The sequence below is a fragment of the Narcine bancroftii genome, chromosome 4 (genome assembly GCF_036971445.1).
Source record: "Narcine bancroftii isolate sNarBan1 chromosome 4, sNarBan1.hap1, whole genome shotgun sequence".
Taxonomy (NCBI): domain Eukaryota; kingdom Metazoa; phylum Chordata; class Chondrichthyes; order Torpediniformes; family Narcinidae; genus Narcine; species Narcine bancroftii.
The window spans coordinates 90498236-90520939 of record NC_091472.1 but is presented as its reverse complement, the minus strand read 5'-3'; the positions used below and the strand labels follow the sequence as shown (position 1 = coordinate 90520939).

Below are 22704 nucleotides of genomic sequence, written 5' to 3'. Positions count from 1 at the left end.
TAAATCCCTTTGGAAAAGTTGCTCCTTAAGTTCTTACCTCTCTACTTTTTAAAATTTCTGATCTTCACTCCATTACTTTTTAAGAATAACAAGGGTTTGGATATGTTTGTATATATAGGGCTTCAAAATTCAAGACAAAGATGGGAAGTGGAACTTCTTTACTCAGAGAGTGGTAGCCGTGTGGAATGATCTTCCGGGAGAAATAGTGGCGGCGGAGTCAATTGTATTATTTAAGAAAAGGTTGGACAGGTATATGGATGAGAAGAAGATGGAGGGTTATGGGCATTGTGCAGGGAGGCGGGACTAGAAAGGGGTTTTTGGTTCGGTGCGGACTAGAAGGGCCTAATGGCCTGTTTCTGTGCTGTAATTGTTATGTTATGTTATGTTAATGCATAAATAGGCTTTACACAGTCACACAGGGCTTCATGCCTTGTAATGTGTTATTACAATAAAGTCACGCTTATTCGTGTCAAAGTGTTTCATGCACAATGCATCACTCGTTCTTAAGCAAACATGAGTTATTTTGTGAACATTAAAATTCTGCTAAACAGCTCCAAGATGACTAACCAGTCATTCCGAAGGAGAAATATTGGCTAAGACAACAAATGAGCTTCCTGTTTTGCTTTACATTGTATCACAGGATCTCTGCTCTCCATCTGTACCAATGGAACAGATGGAGGCTGGCTTTCCTGTCCTGACGAAAACAATTTATGAAGATATTTCTCTGGAAATGGAAATTGTTGGCCAGCTGGCATTTACTTCCTGTCTCTAACTGTCTTGGTGAAATGCTGGTGGAAATGAATAACTTGCTGGGCTATTTCAATAGTAATTCAAAGACAACAGTATGTGTGAGGGACTGCAGTAACATATAGGACAGACTAGATAAAAATGTCCTAAGAAACATTAATGAATCCACTGGTTCTTCATGACAACTCAATAATTTCAGAGTTATAAAACACAGAACAGTACTGGAACAGTCCTGTTTGTGCTACCTCGATGCCAATCCAGCGAATCCCATCCACCTGCATATATGGTCCTTGCCCCTCAGATCCTTGCCTGTTCATATATGTCTGTTGCAATGCCTCTTAGACTTTCCTATCATGTCTACTTCTACCACCTCCTCAGCAGCCCATTCTAGGCATTCTCTGCAGGGAAACGACTGCATATCTCCTTTAAATTTCCCTCCCTTCAACTTAATTCTACACCCTCTAGTATTTGTCATTTCAACCCTGGGAAAAATACTTTGACTATAACATGTCAATGCCTCTTATCATTTTATAAATTTCTTTTAGGTCTCCCCCCTGCCTCTGACTCTCCAGAAAAAAAAACAACCTACCAGTAAGTTTGTCCAACCTCGCCTTATAGCTTATACAGTTCAATTCAGGCAAAGATCCTGGTGATCCTCTTCTGTGCCTTCTCCAAAGCCTCCACATCATTCCTATAGTATGGCAACCAGAACTGCACACAATACTACAAACAGAGCCTAACTAGTACTATGCAGGTGCAATATGACTTACCAACTTCTATACTCAGTGCCCCAATCAACGAAGGCAAGAATGCTGAACACCTTCTTTCCCACCTATCCACTTGTGATCCATTTTCAGGGAGGTATCGAATAAGACTCCAAGATCTCTCTATACACCAAAGCCCCAAAGGGTCCTACCATTTACTGTACATTTTCCTCATGAATTTAACCTCCCAAAATGCAACATTTCACAGTTGTGCAGCTTTAATTCCATCTACCATTTCTCCTTCCAAATTTCCAACTAGATCACTACATCCTGTTATATCCTTCAACAAACTTCCTCAGTATCCTGAACTCCACAATTTTGTGTCATCCACAAACCTACTAACTTTTATATAAATAATTTATAACACCAGAGGTCACAGAACTGACCCTTGTGGAACACTAATGGTCACAGACCTTCACTGCGATGTTAGGAACAAGTTCAGTGGGTCCAAGAAGTATCGAGTCGGAACCCTGTGACAGGTATAAATGTTTTTTGGGAGATAAATTGGGGCAGGGTTGTTAGTGTAGGTCACATACAAACACTTTAAAACAGATCTTATTTAAAATACTGGAGCTCTGCTAATGCTAGACATGTCAGGGACTCAGAGCCTTTGCAAAAGCTTTGGAAAGTGCTCAAGAGACTTCACTAATGGATTGTTGTTTACAAAAAAGCATCAGATGAATGAACATATCGGAGCTGCATTCTGTCTGGAGGGGAACTTGCTGATCTGAGAGGGTTATGTGGTTTTTGCAAGCAGAGAGAGTCAAGCAGGCTTTCTCTCTGTGTGAAAGAGAGAGAGAGAGACAGAGATCAGTTCTACAGTTTTATGGTCAGCAGCAGCAACTGGAACTGGAACAGGACAAGCTGGCAAGCTTGTGGAAAACCCCATTTGGAAGATGGGTTGTGAGTGCTTAGTTCAGCCTGGTCAAAGCCCTTTTGGTTCATGCAAGAGGAGAGGATTGGCTGTCTAATATTTCACTTGGAATAAGAGAAACAAAAATGCACTCTGTGGTGACCTGAAGGAAAGAGGTTATCATCTGGAGAACCCTGACGGGGCAAATTTCGTCAACAAGACACTGTATGGCTGACGGAAGTACATCAGTTGTGGCAGTCGTGGAACAACAAATCTCTCTGAAAACTGACAAGAACCTTCCTGAGCAGTGATTGTTTTTCTAAGGGATGTTTTTGTTCTCTCGATAAATTATAAAGGAAACTTGGTATTAATGGAAATTCTGTATTTATGTATTATTAATTATGATTTTTTTGTATAGCAGATATGTGGTTGATATATGATTTTAATATTTGAACTTAGTTTTAAAGTGGATTTCATTTGTTAAATACATGTATTATGTTTGATTTAAATATATGTTTAAGGGTATTATTTTAGTATTGATTTTTTTTGTTGTTAGTAATTTTTTTGTTGTTAAGTTTTATCCTTTTTTTGTAAGTGGGGTTTTTTTCTATTTTATTTACAACATTGTTAATTAATTCTTCACTCTTTATTTTGGGGGGAGGGTTGGACTAATTTTAAATTAGACGATTAATGTTGTGTTATAATTATTGGGGGGGTTAATTTGTGTAGTTTAATGATGTAGTATTCTAATTTTTATTATCTTATTTTTTATTATTTCTTTAAATGTAATTTTTATTTTATTCATGTCATAAAATTTTAAATAAAGTTTAAAAAAAAAGAACCTTCCTGAGCAGTAACCATTTACCTCGTAAGTAACTTACAAGGACGTGCGCTTAGAATTAGAAGGGGTTTAAATTAGCTTAGATAGATGAAGGGATGGTGTTTCTCCTGACTGGAATCACAGTCACAAACTAAGGGGTCAGCTATTCAGGACTGAGATGAGAAAAATGTTCCTTGCACAGAGAGTGATGAAAAGAGGTTTGAGGAGCCTCAGTGGTTACAATTGATAGATTTTTGAATATTAAGCAGAATTAGTGCTGGAAGGTGATGCTGAAGTAAAAGATCATCTTACTGAATGAAGTGAGAGGATTTCCAAATGATTTAGGATTTAATTGAAACTCTCGAGAAAATTGTAGTCCATGTGTCTGGATTCCTTGCCCTATTATCCATTCATGAATCCACCAAGCCCCTAAGTGAAAGAAATGGAAATGATATGAATAGAGGCTGTCTGTGCCAAAACGATCAGCTTCCTCAAACAGTGATAGCATAATAAATCAGATCATGTGTGCTGTTTTATTTAATGATTTGGAGAGGTTAATAATTACAATTTATTTCAACAGAAGTGCCAGGATGTGGGACATGCTAGAAGCTGAAGAAAAAATACTGTGTTGGTAGATGTATGATGGAGAAACTGTTGCAACTTATGAATTGAGGTTTTGTTCAACTGCTTAAATATAAATTGAGCTCAAAGCTTCAGACCCTCTGCCTGTTATATCTAACTGCATACAGACTTCTGGGAGAGAAGCTAAAGCCTTTTGACCCTTCGACATAAGGTGACAGTGAAATAGCAGGTTTTAATTCACTGAGCATTTTGCTCAAATATTTTACATGGGCAATGCATATTTCAATTGCAGACAAATAGACATGAATGAAACTAAATTTTTCAAAGCATGTTTTGCAATGCTTTGTGGCCAGATTGTTCAATACTGGTTGTGGAAGTCAATTTGAAAGTGTTTAGGGGATACATTACCTTGAATATGATATCAGCTCATTGAATGGTGTAACAACAACCTTGCGCTCAACATCAGCAAAACCAAGGAGATATTTGTGGACTTCGGGAGGATGTCAGGGGAATGTGACCCAGTCCTTATCGAAGTAGTGGAAAGTGTCAAGAACTTCAGATTCCTGGATGTCAACATCTCTGAGGATCTGCAATCACAAAGAAGGCTTGCCAGTGGCTATACTTTGTGTGGAGTTTGAAGAAATTCGGTACGTCATAAACTTCTATAGGTGTACCGTGGAGAGCATTCTGGCTGGTTGCATCACTGCCTGGTATGGAGGCACCAACTCTCAGGACAAGAATAAATTCAAGAGGGTTGTTAACTTGGCCTGCGACATCACAGGCATCAGACTTCACTCCATCGAGGACATCTACATGAGGTGGTGTCTTTAAAAAAAACAGCCTCTATCCTCAAAGACCCCACCACCTAGTCCATGCCCTCTTCACTCTGTTACCATCAGGGAAAAGGTACAGGAGTCTAAAGACAAACACTTAGCAGCACAAGGACAGCTTCTTACCCACTGCCATCAGATTCCTGAATAATCACTGAACCATAGACATTGCCTTACTTTTTGTGCACTATCATTGTTATTATTATTTTATTTTATTTTTATAGTAATGTCATAAGATGGTTATAATATGTATGTTTGAACTGTGATGCTGCCACAAAACACTGAATTTTATGACTTGTACCTGGGAATAAATTCTGATTCTAGTTCTGAAGCCTCAATTTCTCTTATTGCTAAAAAGCATAATGACCCACTAGACTGTTCCTCCTCCCAACCAATCTCCTTCTTAAATATAGATACCAAGGTACTGTCTAAGACTTTAGCTCATAGATTAGAGAATATCATACCTTTAATTATCTCTGAGGATCAAACTGGGTTTATTAAGGGACGTTACTTACAATTTAATCTTCGTTGTTTGTTAAACATTCTTTACTCTCCTACAGTTTCATCCTCTGAATGTATTATTTCCTTAGATGCTGAAAAAGCTTTTGATAAAGTTGAATGGGAATATTTATTCAGTGTACTGGTGAAATTCAAAATTGGTTCCCAATTCATAAATTAGATTAAACTGCTATATTTATCTCCTACATCATCCATCTTTACTAACTTTCCTTTAAGTCCATTATTATTTAATTTGGCTTTAGAACCTCTAGCTGTGGCTTTTTAGCAGTCAGCTGATATTTCAGGAATCACAGGAGCATGAAGTATTCATAAGTTGTGTCTCTATGCAGATGATCTTTTGTTGTATATATCGAATCCTAACTGATCAATTCCATCTATTTTATCTCTTCATCAATTTTGGAAATTTTCAGGATATAAATTGAATTTGTAGCTGTTCATCTTGGGTTCTTCCTGCTCTGTTCCTTTTAAAATAGCTAAAAATCAGTTTAACTGTCTAGGTATCACTATTACTAAGAAATTCAATAATTTGTTTAAAGAAAGTTTTCTTACTTTAATGAGTGACGTTAATGTCCTTGACACAGTGGTCCTTTCTTTCAATTACATTGATTGGTCGTGTTAATATTGTCAAGATGAATATTCTTCCTAAATTTTTATATAGTTCTCAAGCTATATCTGTTTTTGTTCTCAAATTCTATCATATCTTCTTTTATATGGAAAAACAAGCACCCCCACCTAAAAAAGATTTTCCTTCAAAATACTAAAATGTAAGGGGGCTTGGCATTACCTAACCTCAGGTTTTATTAGTGGGCAGCTTAGGTGCTTCAAGATGGATTAATTTAGAAATTAAATCCACCATAAAGTATTCTCTTCTTTCAATTCTTGGAGCATCTTTACCTTTTCTGGCCTCCAAACTAACTCTTAATTTTGTTGTCAGACATACATTGAGAATCTTGTTTCAATTTAGGAAACATTTGGGGTACCATAGATTCTTATTAATTAGTCCTCTTTTAGGTAATTCTTTTTTTTACCGTCAATTCAAGGTATTGGATACCAAATTTAGGCATCCAATCTTTTTTAGACAAATATCTTGCTTCTTTTGAAAAATTATCCACCAAATTTATAATACCTAGACACCACTTCTTTCATTATTTACAGGTTAGGAGCTTTTTGAATTCTTTAATTTTGAAGCTTCCTGAAGACCTGGAACCTAATATGATAGGGATGATTTATAATTTTAAACCCAATTATTTGGCCTTTATGAATTACTTTTAAATTCTACAAATAGTTCCCTGGACAGAATTTAAAAACCTATGGGAACAGGATTTTCAACTGTTGATTTCTGAAACTACATGGAACTCTATTTTGAAACAAGTGCATTCGTCCTCTCTTTGTGCTAGACACATTATTACAATTTAAGGTAGTACACCAGGCCCACTATTCTAAAGTCCAATTGGCTAAATTCTATTCTAATCTCTCTTCTAAATGTTATAAATGTATAACTGAAAAAGATACATTGTATCATGTTCTGGTTGTGTTCTTCTCTTTCCAATTTTTGGGAAAGGGTATTTTGTACCATGTCTTTAGTTCTTAATATTAATTAGATTCCAAATCTTTTTCTTGCTCGCTTTGGAATAAATGGGCTAACAGGTTTGATATTGAATGCATCACCATCCCATGTAGTTGCCTTCATTTCCCTTACCACTAGAAGAGCTATATTGATGAGATGGAAAGATGCTGCCCCTCCCACTCATACTCAATGGTTGTCCGATGTGATGCCGTGTCTGAATTAGGAAAAAAATTAGATGTTCTCTACTGAATCTTAATTTTGTTTCTTTATGGGGTTCTTTTCTCAATTATTTTCAAAATTTGTAAGATTAACTATTTTCTGGTTTATAACCCCATTGATTTCCTTATTTTTTTAATTATCAGTAGTGGTCTGTCCCTGCTAAGCCAATAGCCTCTGTAGAGTGGAGTTAGATAAGTAGAATAATAGTTCAGGGTTTTATATCCACTTCTTTACAATGTAACATAGGTTACAATACCATCTGCATTATTCTGTTAATATTCTATTTTATTCTTGTGTACCTATTGTAAAGGTTAAAACCTTATGTTTGTGATTGTCTTATGACCATCCCTTTAAGGATAAATTGTTTGTGTAGTGTTACCATAGTTACTATGGCATGTGGTAATATCCGTGCGGATCAGGAGTTCTCATTCTTGGAATAACCATGGAAGGCAAAATACTTTTCTTTGAATTCATCTTAATTCATTCAAATCATCTTGATAATTATTTTAATTCGTTGATTTGTTTGAAGTGGAATACCGTTATTATTTTACAGCATGCTTTATTAATTAATTGTAATTAAAATCTCAATGCCAAGTTATTTAAAATGCTTTCATTTCATCAACTAATTAAAGGTTACATAAAGTTGCAATTACAAAGTTTGATTTATTTGGATTGATAAGACGCGATTTGGAATGTTGATGCTTCCTTGAAGATGGAGTTCGAGGAGTCACGTGATGGAGTAGTGGCCGGACGGTGAACTCCAGCCCTCTCCAGAAAAGTCGGAAAAAACAAAGGAAAACACAAAGGCACAGAAATAAAAGTTAAAGAAAAGTGAGTTTAAAGGTGGAAAGAAGATGGTGACAAAAAAAGAAAAATCGAAATCAACGGTAAGAAGAGAGGAAGAGAAGACAACGGACGAAGAAGGAGAACGCCTTACCTGTCCGAAGAGTCGGTAGAAATTGGACTACAAAAATGGCTCGCTGAGCCGAGTAAAAGTGCGCAACCGCGCATGAAAAAAAACACACCGACGGGAGGGGGGACCAGCTGGGGAGTCGATCTCCACAGCCGGCAACGACAGCTGCAGAACACCTGCAGCAAGAAGAGAACACAGAAGACAATGGAAACAAGAAAGAAGAGAAGAAAAGGGCAACAAAGAAACAACAGATGGCCAACCCAGAGGAAGAAGAAGAGGAAGAGGAAGAGTACAGTGAAATAGAAGAAGAAGGGAAAGGCAAGATAAAGGATTTACTTTCTCTTATTAAAGGATACATGGAGTCATTTAAAGAATGGCAAACACAGGAATTTAATGATTTAAGAAGAAGAATAAACAACACAGAAGAGAAAATGAATAAAATAGATATGACCTTAACAGAAATGGGAAAGAAAATGGACAAGATGGAAGAGCGGGCAGTAGCAGCAGAAATGGAGGTAGGAGACTTAAAAAAGAAATTGGAGGAATCTAATAAAAAAACTAAAGAGACACAAGAACTGTTAGCTCAAATAGATATAATGGAAAATTATAACAGAAGAAATAACATAAAGATAGTGGGCCTTAAGGAAGATGAAGAAGGCAAGAATATGAGAGAGTTTATAAAAGATTGGATCCCTAGGATCCTAGGATATCCAGAACTACAGCAAGAAATTGTAATAGAAAGGGCACATAGAGCATTGGCCTCTAAACCACAACCACAACAAAAACCAAGATCTATTGTAGTAAAATTCCTAAGATATACTACAAGAGAAAAGGTACTGGAGAAGACAATGGAAAAAGTAAGAGAGGGCAACAAACCACTGGAGTATAAAGGGCAAAAAATCTTCATTTATCCAGATATAAGTTTTGAACTCCTAAAGAAGAGAAAGGAGTTCAATACAGCAAAGGCGATTTTATGGAAGAAAGGGTATAAATTTATACTAAAGCATCCAGCGGTATTGAAAATATTTATTCCAGGACAACAAAACAGACTATTCTCGGATCCAGAAGAAGCACGAAAATTTGCAGAACAATTACAAAATAGACTGAGGGATGAAGACGTGTAATGAGAGTAAAAATGATCACGATTGATATGTATGTGGGTAAAGAGGTATAAGAGTGTATAGGTATAATGTGCATACGTGAATGTATCTGTACTTAGAGGAAAATATAGATAGTATAGACAAGAATTAATAAGGGAAGGTAATGGAATAGAGAGAATAAGGAGGGAATTAAAAGAGTGACCTTTGTTACATATGAAAAGTGAAATCTTTTCTGGGGGGGCTGGGTGGGGGGGAATAGCGGTCACTGCAAAATCAGTTGACGCTTGCGAATGAATTCGCAAACCCAAATGGAGAGGGGAGATGTAGTTGTCCAACAAGGGATAAAGGACACCTCAGGAGGGGAAGGGGAGATTGGGGCTAAAGAAGGTATAAATAGGAGAATAAGGAAAATGTTTGATGTTTTAGGACTGTTGTCTTATAAAGGGTTTAAAATAAGAAAACAGAAATGGAAAAGGAGGAAAGGTAATGATGGAAAAATGGCTACGAACTATATGACTTTTAATATTAATGGAATACATAACCAAATTAAAAGGAAGAAACTACTAAATTTACTGAAAAAAGAAAAAATTGATATAGCATTTGTCCAAGAAACACACTTAACTGAATTGGAGCACAGAAATTAAAGAGAGGACATGTAACAGCAGCATCGTATAATTCAAAAGCAAGAGGAGTGGCTATATTAATTAGTAAAAATGTGCCATTTAAAATAGAAGAGGAAATAATAGATCCAGCAGGGAGATATGTAATGATAAAATGTCAGATATATTCGGAGTTTTTGAATCTACTTAATGTATATTCACCTAACGAAGAAGATCAAAAGTTTATGCAAGATATCTTTTTGAAGGTAGCTAATACGCAAGGGAACATACTAAAAGGAGGGGATTTCAACCTGAATTTGGATTCAAATATGGATAAAACTGGGAAAAAAATTAACAGAAAGAATAAAGTAACCAAATTTATAATTAAATCAATGCAAGAAATGCAACTTTTGGATATATGGAGGAAACAAAACCCAAAAGAAAAGGAATATTCATATTACTCGGCTAAACAGAATATAAAGCTAGAATTCTATCGGACCATTCACCCTTAATATTGACAGTAAAGCTAGAGGACATCCCTCCAAGAATGTATAGATGGAGATTAAACCCTATGCTACTTAAAAGGCAGGATTTTAGAGAATTTATTGAAAAACAATTAAAAATGTATTTTGAAATAAATACGGAATCAGTGGAAGATAAGTTTATACTATGGGATGCAATGAAAGCATTCATTAGAGGGCAAATAATAAGTTATGTAACCAAGATGAAGAAGGACTATAATCAGGAAACAGAGCAGTTTGAAAGGGAAATAGTAAATATAGAAAAAAAATTAGCAATGAAGGAACATACAACTAAAAGAAGAGAATTGGCAGATAAAAAAATAAAATATGAAACATTACAAACATATAAGGTAGAGAAGAATATAATGAAGACAAAACAGAAATATTATGAACTGGGTGAAAAAACGCACAAAATCCTAGCATGGCAGCTTAAGACAGAACAAGCTAAGAAAATGGTATTGGCATCAAGGAAAAAAGACAAACAAATTACATATAATCCAAAAGAAATTAAGGAAAACTTTAGAGAATTCCATGAACAATTATATCGAACTGAAAACTAAGGGAAAGAAGGGAAAATAGATGAATTTTTGACTAAAATTGAACTACCAAAACTACAAATAGAGGAACAAAATAAATTAACAGAACCATTTGGAACAGTAGAAATACAAGAGATAATAAAAAAATTACCAAATAATAAGACACCAGGAGAGGATGGATTCCCAATAGAATTCTACAAAACATTTAAAGACTTATTAATTCCGCCCCTCCTGGATGTAATCAACCAGATTGCTGAAACACAAAGCTTACCAGATTCATGTAAAACAGCAATAATTACAGTAATACTAAAACAAGGGAAAGATCCACTCTCACCAGCGTCATATAGACCAATATCTTTGCTAAACACAGATTATAAGATAATAGCTAAACTATTAGCAAACAGATTAGCAGAGCAGGTACCGAAAATGGTAAATTTAGACCAAACTGGATTTATCAAAAAAAGACGCACAACAGACAATATTTGTAAATTTATTAACTTAATTCATGCAGTACAAGGAAATAAAGCACCTGCAGTAGCAGTTGCTTTAGACGCAGAGAAGGCCTTCGACAGAGTAGAATGGAATTATTTGTTCAAAGTATTGGAAAAATTCAGTTTACTGGAGAAGTATATTAATTGGATTAAAGCATTATATAAGGGACCGTTAGCGAAAGTGACAGTAAATGGACATGTATCAAAGCAATTTAACTTAAGCAGGTCAACGCGGCAGGGATGCCCACTATCACCTTTATTGTTTGCGTTAGCTATAGAACCACTAGCAGAATTGATAAGAATAGATAATAATATAAAAGGAATAAAAATAAAAGACAAGGAATATAAAATCAGTCTATTTGCGGATGATGTTATAGTGTACTTAACAGAACCAGAACTATCAATAAAAGAATTATATAAGAAATTGAAGGAATATGGAGAAGTGTCGGGTTACAAGATAAACGTAAATAAAAGTGAAGCAATGCCTATGAATAATGCAGATTTCTCAAAATTTAAGAAGGAATCTCCATTTAGATGGCAAATGCAGGCAATAAGATACCTAGGTGTACAAATAAACAAAAATCTCGGCCAATTATCTAAACTCAATTATTATCCACTAATGAAAAAATTACAGGACGATTTAGAGCATTGGAAAGATTTACCACTAACACTAATAGGAAGAATAAACTGTATTAAAATGAACATTTTTCCAAGGATATTATACTTATTTCAGGCATTGCCAATACAACTGACAGAAAAATTCTTCAAAGAGTTAAAGAAAATAATAAGGAAATTTTTATGGAGAGGGGGGAAACCGAGGATAGCACTAGATAAATTAACAGAATGGTATAAACAAGGAGGCTTACAATTGCCAAAGTTTAAAAATTATTATAGAGCCACACAATTAAGATACCTATCAGATTTTTATCAAACAAGGGAAAAACCAGACTGGACGAGATTAGAATTAGATAAAATAGTGGAAAAGATACCTGAACACATATTATTTAAATGGGATGAAAAATTGGTACAACATAGAACTTCTCCAGTATTACATCATCTCCTCAATATTTGGAAGAAGATTCATGTAGAAAGAAATAAAACAAATTATCAATTACCAAAACTAATATTGACACAAAATAAGTTACTCCCTTTTACAATAGATAACCTTTCCTTTAGAGAATGGGAAAATAAAGGGATTAAAAGAATAGAAAATTGTTTTTCAGGAAGTAGATTCTTATCCTTTGAACAAATGAGAGATAAGTACAATATAACTGGAGATACAGCGCTGGCATATTACCAACTGAGATCCTACTTGAAGGATAAATTAGGAAGCAATTTGAGTTTGCCAGAGGGAAGTAACCTTGAATATGTGATTACAGATACAATGTTAATCAAAAGATTTATAACAAATATGTATATTAAACTGCAAGAAAAGGAGAATGAGGAAACAAATGGCAAAACTAAACAAAAATGGGAACAAGATTTAAATATAAAGATAAAAAAGGAAACATGGGAGAAATTATGTTCTGGAACGATGAGAAATACAATAAATATGAGGCTACGTACGATACAATATAACTGGTTACACAGACTATACATTACACCTCAAAAGTTAAATAAATGGGACCCAACAGTATCTGATAGATGTTTTCGATGTAAAAAAGAAATGGGAACAACAATTCATGCAATCTGGACATGTGAGAGAGTAGAAAAATTTTGGGAAGATCTCAATCAGATATTAAATAAAATAACAGAAAACAATATACCAAAGAATCCAGAGATTTTTCTCCTAAGAAACATAAAAAACAAAAAATTTGGAATTGATTTGGAAGATGCACAAAAAAGATTTGTTAAGATAGCTCTAGCCGTAGCAAAAAAATGTATTATGTCAACCTGGAAATTGGAAGATAATTTGAAAATACAACAATGGTATATAGAAATGAATAAATGTATTCCATTTGAAAAAATAACATATAGTTTAAGAAATAATACTGAAATATTCGAACAAATATGGGAGCCTTACATTAAATACAATAGCGAAAACCTACCGGGGACAATCATTACCTAAGTTGATGGAAGGAGAAGGAAAGAAAAGAATAGACTCAGTAGAATTTCTGGTGTATTTTTGTTGAGTGACAACATTGTCTAACTGGTTTAATGTAACCTAGATTGTATACCTAAAATGGATGGGGGTTGGGGGGGTGGCTTGGGAGGAGGGGGGGGGAGAAAAAGTCACTGTAGATGTGTGAAAAAGAAAAAGTGTGTATCATGGCTAATGTGATTTATGGTGTGAAAAATAAAAAATTTAAAAAAAAGAAGATGGCGTTCTAAAATTTTGAAACCTTAGTAGCTGGGAAATGTCATCTTTACCTTTGTAACATTTATACAATGAAACTAATAAAAACACCACTCAAAACACCTCTCAAAGTGCCACCTACAGGTGTGTAACATGTACTGCAGATATTGAAAAACAGGCAGAATTCACAATGTGCTCAACATTAATTAACTCCTGAAATAAATGCATGCCTATCTTGGGCAATCTGATGTGCCACAATTTCAGAATTCCACCAGAAAGAATCCTCATTTGCAAAATCCTGTGAGGCTGGAGGCCTTCCATGCCCACTGTACAGGGCTTTTGTGAGACCCCTCCCAGAGCTTTTGTCTGCAACTTGGGTGTCTGGAACTGAGGAAAACCCACAATGGAGTAGAAAGAAAGTTCACTAACTCATTCCTCAGGTTGCAGATCTGACACAGCAGGACAAGGTGGATTCCCCCCTTGCATTGAAAAAGAATGCAATATATTTGACCTTGGAATTTCTACGGGTGTCAAATGCACATTATAGGCCTTTTTACACAGAAAACCCACATAATTGGCGTGTGAACGACCTGTCTTTAAATGCAGCTTGGGTCATTCACACTGAACCAAGCAATGCCAGGTCAGTGCAGCCTTTTACATAAGCAAGCCGACACCCAAAGCAAAAGCAGGTGGAACCTGCAGCATTACAGTGTTGGTGTCCTGTGTGATGTAGCATTTCAGCACTAGTGCCAAGTGGCAGATTAACTTCCACTCAGGACCCTAGGCTGAGCTTTAGTAAGACGCTTTTACCTTTCACCACTGCCCCACCCTTCGCTGAATAGCATAAAGTGACGTTCTTCTTCTTTGGCTTGGCTTCGCGGACGAAGATTTATGGAGGGGTAAACATCCACGTCAGCTGCAGGCTCATTTGTGGCTGTCAAGTCCGATGCGGGACAGGCAGACACGGTTGCAGCGGTTGCAAGGGAAAATTGGTTGGTTGGGGTTGGGTGTTGGGTTTTTCCTCCTTTGTCTTTTGTCAGTGAGGTGGGCTCTGCGGTCTTCTTCAAAGGAGGTTGCTGCCCGCCGAACTGTGAGGCGCCAAGATGCACGGTTTGAGGCGATATCAGCCCACTGGCGGTGGTCAATGTGGCAGGCACCAAGAGATTTCTTTAGGCAGTCCTTGTACCTCTTCTTTGGTGCACCTCTGTCTCGGTGGCCAGTGGAGAGCTCGCCATATAACATGATCTTGGGAAGGCGATGGTCCTCCATTCTGGAGACGTGACCTATCCAGTGCAGTTGGATCTTCAAAAGCGTGGATTCGATGCTGTCGGCCTCTGCCATCTCGAGTACTTCGATGTTAGGGATGAAGTCGCTCCAATGAATGTTGAGGATGGAGCGGAGACAACGCTGGTGGAAGCGTTCTAGGAGCCGTAGGTGATGCCGGTAGAGGACCCATGATTTGGAGCCGAACAGGAGTGTGGGTATGACAACGGCTCTGTATACGCTTATCTTTGTGTGGTTTTTCAGTTGGTTGTTTTTCCAGACTCTTTTGTGTAGTCTTCCAAAGGCGTTATTTGCCTTGGCGAGTCTGTTGTCTATCTCGTTGTCGATCCTTGCATCCGATGAAATGGTGCAGCCGAGATAGGTAAATTGGTTGACCGTTTTGAGTTTTGTGTGCCCGATGGAGATGTGGGGGGGCTGGTAGTCATGGTGGGGAGCTGGCTGATGGAGGACCTCAGTTTTCTTCAGGCTGACTTCCAGGCCAAACATTTTGGCAGTTTCCGCAAAACAGGACGTCAAGCGCTGAAGAGTTGGCTCTGAATGGGCAAGTGACGTTAAGTTATATTAAATAACATATTAGGGGTCTCCAAAGTGGTCAATATCAACCCCTGCTGGGAGCCCGACATCCCCACTCCTGCCGGGATTGCGACGTCACTGCTCCTGTCAGCCCCCCTCTCTTTCAGGCCCCTAAGCTTAAGCATCCTCAGCCTAATGGTTAATCCACCATAGCTGGCATCCTGTGTGAACCCTTTTAGACAGAAGCTGTTGCGAAAAGCATCAGCTCTGATACTACCTACCTTGATAGTATCAGTCATGGGATAAAAATGACCCCCCCCCCCATCCCACCTTCGTTGCATTTATACAGGAAGGTGAAGTGGTTAAAAGGGAGTTAATTCCTGTTTTTTAATGGCTGTGTAAAAGAAACTAAAGTTGGGAGTATGTGGACATAGACAAGAGGACGGACATTTAAAATTATGAGGGGTATAAATAGGGTAAATGGCAGGAGTATTTCCTCTTATTAGAGATGAATAAAACTAGAAAACATCAACAGGGTAAGGAGCAAGAGATTTAGAATGGATTTGAGGGAGAAGTGGTGGGTATCTGGAATGCACTACTAGAGAGAGTCGAGGAAGCATATTTACTGACAACAGTGTTTAGATGAGTGTTTTCAATTGCCTAGGCATAGAAGTGATAGACCAAGTGTTGAGGGATCAATTTGGACGGGTGCCCCGGTCAGTGTGCTGCACGACCCTCTGACTAATGAGTGGAGATCTGATAGAAGCCTGAAAACCTTAATAGGACTGGGCAGACCAGGTATGAGGAGGATATTCTAGTGAGCAGAACATATCTTCAGCAGGTGGCAGATGCCATTTAGAACTGAGATTGGGAGGAATTTCTTCACCCATAGGATGGTGTAGTCTTGGTATTTTCCATCAGAGAAGTGGAGCCCATAGTAAATAATAGTAAAGAAGGAGGTAAAGGTATATATATTTTTAAGTATTATTATAAATTCTATAAGAAATATACAGTATGCATATATTTCTTAATGGGATATGAGAATGTAGGGTGAAGGTAGAAGCAGGACACTGAATTGGATGATCAGCCATGAACGTTTATATGACAGAACAGATCCAAAGGGCTGAATGGCCTCCTTCTTCCTTTATGTTCTGTGTTTCTAGAACGAATTGCAAGGAGGTACATGGCCAAGCCAAGTCCAAACCCTGCCATGCACAGTAGTAAAATGTCTTTGACTGCATATTTCTTTCTTTCTTCTTCTTCTTTGGCTTGGCTTGGCTTCATGGATGAAGATTGATGGAGGGGTAATGTCCACGTCAGCTGCAGGCTTGTTTGTGGCTGACAAGTCCGATGCGGGACAGGCAGACACGGTTGCAGTGGTTGCAAGGGAAAATTGGTTGGTTGGGGTTGGGTGTTGGGTTTTTCCTCCTTTGTCTTTTGTCAGTGAGGTGGGCTCTGCGGTCTTCTTCAAAGGAGGTTGCTGCCCGCTGAACTGTGAGGCGCCAAGATGCACGGTTTGAGGCGATATCAGCCCACTGGCGGTGGTCAATGTGGCAGGCACCAAGAGATTTCTTTAGGCAGTCCTTGTACCTCTTCTTTGGTGCACCTCAATCTCGGTGGCCAGTGGAGAGCTCGCCATATAACACGATCTTGGGAAGGCGATGGTCCTCCATTCTGGAGACGTGACCTACCCAGCGCAGTTTGATCTTCAGCAGCGTGGATTCGATGCTGTCGGCCTCTGCCATCTCGAGTACTTCGATGTTGGAGATGAAGTCACTCCAATGAATGTTGAGGATGGAGTGGAGACAACGCTGGTGGAAGCGTTCTAGGAGCCGTAGGTGATGCCGGTAGAGGACCCATGATTTGGAGCCGAACAGGAGTGTGGGTATGACAACGGCTCTGTATACGCTAATCTTTGTGTGCATATTTCTTCTTTTCTCTTTTCTTTGGCTTGGCTTCGCGGACGAAGATTTATGGAGGGGGTAAAAAGTCCACGTCAGCTGCAGGCTCGTTTGTGGCTGACAAGTCCGATGCGGGACAGGCAGACACGATTGCAGCGGTTGCAAGGGAAAATTGGTTGGTTGGGGTTGGGTGTTGGGTTTTTCCTCCTTTGTCTTTTGTCAGTGAGGTGGGCTCTGCGGTCTTCTTCAAAGGAGGTTGCTGCCCGCCAAACTGTGAGGCGCCAAGATGCACGGTTTGAGGCGTTATCAGCCCACTGGCGGTGGTCAATGTGGCAGGCACCAAGAGATTTCTTTAGGCAGTCCTTGTACCTTTTCTTTGGTGCACCTCTGTCACGGTGACCAGTGGAGAGCTCTCCATATAACACGATCTTGGGAATGCGATGGTCCTCCATTCTGGAGACGTGACCCATCCAGCGCAGCTGGATCTTCAGCAGCGTGGACTCGATGCTGTCGACCTCTGCCATCTCGAGTACTTCGACGTTAGGGGTGTAAGCGCTCCAATGGATGTTGAGGATGGAGCGGAGACAACGCTGGTGGAAGCGTTCTAGGAGCCGTAGGTGGTGCCGGTAGAGGACCCATGATTCGGAGCCGAACAGGAGTGTGGGTATGACAACGGCTCTGTATACGCTTATCTTTGTGAGGTTTTTCAGTTGGTTGTTTTTCCAGACTCTTTTGTGTAGTCTTCCAAAGGCGCTATTTGCCTTGGCGAGTCTGTTGTCTATCTCATTGTCGATCCTTGCATCTGATGAAATGGTGCAGCCGAGATAGGTAAACTGGTTGACCGTTTTGAGTTTTGAGGGCGACTTCAACGCTCGTGTCGGCAAAGACTCAGAAACCTGGCCAGGAATCCTGGGCAAGCATGGCGTCGGCAAGTGCAACGACAATGGGCGCCTCCTGTTGGAGCTCTGCGCAGAACAGCGACTTGTCATTACAAACACCCTTTTTCAGCAGAGGGACAGCCTTACGACCACCTGGATGCATCCCCGATCCAAACACTGGCACCTCCTGGACTACATCCTGGTGCGAGAAAGTGACAAACAAAATGTGCTCCACACCAGGGTCATGCCTAGCGCGGAATGCCACACTGACCACCGGCTGGTTCGCTGCAAGCTCAACCTTCACTTCAAGCCAAAGCCCAGGAACAATAAAGCCCCCAGAAAGAGGTTCAATGTTGGAAACCTGCAGTCAGACGAAGCGAGAGGAAACTTCCAGGCAAACCTCAAAGCAAAGCTCGACGTTGCAACCCGCCTCACGGACCCGTCCCCTGAAACCCTCTGGGATCAGTTGAAGTCTACCATACTGCAATCAACTGAAGAGGTACTGGGCTTCTCCTCCAGGAAAAACAAGGACTGGTTTGACGAAAACAGCCAGGAAATCCAGGAGCTGCTGGCAAAGAAGCGAGCTGCCCACCAGGCTCACTTTACAAAGCCGTCCTGTGCATATTTAGTTGCAGATCAAATACCCAGAATGTTTGAGATATTTATCAACACTCAAAAGCACTTTAAAAATGTGAAATGTGAATTAAAAACTAAAGTTATTAAATGTTTAAAACATCCAATAAATTTAAAACATTATTATCTCTTTAAAACATTTCTAATTCTAATTGATTTACATGTAGAACTTGAACCATAACATACTCCAGGACCAAAGATCTGACTGCACTATTGTCGCATTTTTTTGTACTAAATGCAATTGTGAATTTTGATCTATCCTTTCATATTTTTATATTCTCGGCCAATGTTTTATTTATTTTTATTTATTGTGTATGACAATAAACATTATCATCCTCAAATCCTTTTAAATATTTTAAAATTAAAAATAGAACAGAATTAACAACTCAATGTGAGGACCTATTTTGCTGTCTATTTACTGACCAGAAATATGTATTTGGCCAATGTGCTGTTTTGGACTGGAAAATATGTGATATTGTTATTTCAGTGAAGCTCTTCAGTGAGCTTTGTGAGTTAAATGTTGTGAACTATGGGCTAACATATTGATAGGGATTTAATCAGTTTGCTCATAAAGCAGTCAATAAGCATCTTCCTTTTGATGGTCAGTGCTTTACGATATTTACTGTGTCTTTATGATTATTACAGTCTATTATTTAATCCTCAATTGAGCGATGTTTATTTTTTCAAAATGTATTTATTGAGCATCAAAAACAACTTTGTGCACATTGTACGGATGTACATTGTGCTCCTATTTTAATTTTTTGTAATATAAAAACCAACACACAGATACACAAATGTTCACATACACCTTCAGATGCACATCCAGACACCCCACCCCCTGACCCTCTTAGCACCTTTGCTGACAGTATCATCGGTATGTTACCAATTGTACTGATATATTCACCTCACCATTAGTCTTTTACTCTGTAAGTATTCATAATTCTGGATTTTCTCCAATTTAATAAAGAAACTGATATCCTTAATCCATTGCGTAATAGAAGGACCCCACCAGACAACCAGTGTAACAAGATTAGATGCTTGGCTAATAAGGATGTAAATGCTATTGCATCTTCCTGCAGGATATCTAGGGAGTTATTAGAGATTCCAAATATTGCAGTTAACGGGCAGGGTTGCAAATTGACTTGTGTTTTGGGGCCCTGATAAAACACGTGCCTTAAGTGGCAAGGGGAGCCATGAATGGCTGACGGTCTGGATTTTGAAAAGTGAACCCTGTGCAGCACCTTGAACTGAATGAGTCCCGAGTTGGCGCAGGAGGTGGTAGAACGAATTCTCTCAATAGCCTCTTCCCACAATTTCTCCTCTATTTCCAATTCCATATCTTGCTTCCATTCTGTCTTTATTTTGGAAAGTGAATGTCTTTTAATTGACAGAACTATAAATTTTTGAAAATGTCTTCTCACTCCTGGATTAGCTGATATTAGATCTCCCCAGGCAACTGAAGGAAGTTTGGGTCAGCCTTTGAAATAAAATGGCGAATCTGAAAGTAACAAAATTAATGTGATGCAGGTAAGCCATATGTGTGTGACAGAGAGGTGAAGGTGCTGAACACTCTGCCCACATAAAAATCTTGAAGACATTTGATACCTTTGGTTTGTCATTTATTTTAAAAAAAGAATCAGTGACTGAAGGTGAAAATAGGTGATTGTTGTTAAGGGACCTAGAGCTGATGCCGCTGCCCACTTAAAGTGTCAACTAATCCAATATCAAGTTTTTACTGTATTGAGCACCACTGGGTTGTCAGTGTGATTAGAGGGTTTTGTGGGCAATGAAGAATGTACCATAGCGGCTAAAGATGACAATTTACAATTTGACTCTTCCAGTTTACACCAGGAGAGCTCTGGGGAATGCACCAGTAATTTAACTTGTGTATGTATGTTGTCCAGTAGTAGAATTGGAAGTTGGGAAGAGCAAGTCCTCTGCTACTCTTGCAGTTTTGCAATAATGCTTTTTGGACCCTTGGATATTTCCCCTTCCAAATAAAGGTGAAAATTATTTTATCCAGCGAGGTGAAAAAATATTTTGGATGAAATAAGGGAATGGTTTGAAACAAGTAAAGGAGTCTTGATAATATATTCATTTTGACTACATTTATTCTCCCTGTTAGTGACTGGGCAAATTGCTCTATCTCTGAAATCTGATTTCACCTGGTTGATAAGAGAATTAAATTTTTTTATTAGGAGATTGAAGGATGTGTGTGTGATGTTTACACCTAGATACTTGAAATCTGATTGACTAAACTGAAAAGGCAGGTCTGATTGATTAAGTTTCAGAGCTCCTTTTTTGACAGGGTAACATTCACTCTTTTGAAGATTCAATTTATAACCTGTAAAAAAAAGACAAACTCCTCCAGAGTGGATAGAATAGAGGGAGTGCTTCTCTGTTACCTGTTACAAACAACAGCAAGTCATCAGCATACAATGAAATCTTTTCAAGTCCATTCTGAACATCCTTTAAAGGTAGGTGAGGACTGTAACACCAATTGACAAAGGTTTGATTGCAATGTCAAAAATAAGAGGAGATAGGGGACACCCTTGTTGGGTACTGCTTTCCAATGCAAAATCAAGTAAGTATTGTTTGTGTGAATTGATGCTCATAATGAGGTGTATAGAAGGTGAATAAACTTGTTACCAAATCCAAATTTCTTTAATACTTCCACTCCACCCTATCAAAGGGTTTTTCAGCATCTAGCGAAATTACAACATCCAGAGACATTGTTGAGTGTTTAGACTAAATATGTAGAAGAGTGTATGAATATTAAATGACAAGTGACACTGTTTCGTGCTTCCGATATGATCTTTGGTAACACTTCTTCTAGTTAAGATGCTATAATCTTGGCTAACATTTTGACATCAGCATTAAGCAGAGATAAGCCTATAGGAGCCACATGACGTGGGATCTTTGTCTTTTTTCAGGAGAAAAATTATTGATACTTGGGTTAAAGTAGTTTATAACACTCCTCACTCCATTGCTTCATTAAATACTGATAACAATAATGGGGCTAGTTTATCATTAAAATTTTTATAAAACTCCATTGGAAATCCGTCAGAGCCTGGAACTATGAAACTGCATTGATTTAATAGACTGTAATCTCATCGAAAATGAGTGATGCATCCAGTTCCTTAACCTGGTTAGGGTCAATGACCAGAGTTGTAAGACTGTTAAGAAACTGTTTCTCCATTGTGTGATGTTACCGAATCTTCTCTTCTCAGGAATTGCACAGAGATGCACATCTATCAAATATCACTACTCCCAACCCATCCGCCTGAGAAATATTCCATTCAACCTCACCAAAACCATCCAGCAGGATGAATGGCATCTGTTACGTAAGTGTAAACCATCTTAACACCATGCCATACTCCTTTCATTGTTGCTTATCAATTCTCATCCCCATCTTCTCTCACTGAATATTTAATTAGTTCATGCAAGTGGATGTCTGTTCAATTAAACAAAAATAACTTAATGACATTGTAAGGGCTTCATGGTTCATCCTGACACATGGTTGGTGTTGAAGCATTGGTTTATTCGTCCTTTTTCATTTTTCCACATAGGCAGAGTTATCTGACTCATGGCATGGGGATGAGCTTTATGGTGAGAGGTGGTGGAAACGTTCAGATTTTATCCCAGTAACTGTGAAGAAATGCTATTCTGCCTCTGAGTCAAACTGTTTGGCGACTTGGAGGTGGTAACATTCCCATCCACATTTACCCATCTGGGACAGGACCTCACTGAATGGGAGGGGGTGACATTCCTATCCACATTTACCCGTCTGGGTCAGGAGCTCACTGAGTGAGAGGTAGGAACGCTGCTGCCAAACAACGTTGGCAAATTACTGCAAAGATGTCCACTGGGTCAACGACATGTTGATTCAATCACCACTTTCTGCTCTTACCATGCCCCTTGTAGTTTAAACATCCTTCAATCCCAGCCTTGAATAACTGTCTCCACTGCTCTTGTGGGATAGAGAATTCCAAAGGATTGAGACCCTCTAAGAGAAGAAATTGCTCATCTCTATCTTAAATGGGCAAACTCTTATTCTGAATCTGTCCCCTATTCTGGACTGTACAGAGTACCCTGGGTGCAGCGTCATCAACATCCTGTTAGAATAGATCAACAGATT

At 38.5% G+C, this 22704-nt stretch overlaps 1 protein-coding gene and 1 long non-coding RNA gene across 3 annotated transcripts in view; one reads left to right on the top strand and one right to left on the bottom strand.

Annotated features, from left to right (window-relative positions):
- Window positions 1-22704, bottom strand: part of LOC138760818 (uncharacterized) — a 121775-nt gene that overhangs the window by 31017 nt on the left and 68054 nt on the right. The gene's annotated exons all lie outside the window — the stretch shown is intronic.
- tmem178a (transmembrane protein 178a) overlaps window positions 1-22704 on the top strand; it is a 40673-nt gene that overhangs the window by 6247 nt on the left and 11722 nt on the right. For both annotated transcript variants that reach the window (XM_069931981.1, XM_069931982.1), the window contains exon 2: window positions 21797-21910. In XM_069931981.1, coding sequence (XP_069788082.1) covers window positions 21797-21910 — 114 coding nt within the window. The remainder of the gene's footprint in view (window positions 1-21796; window positions 21911-22704) is intronic.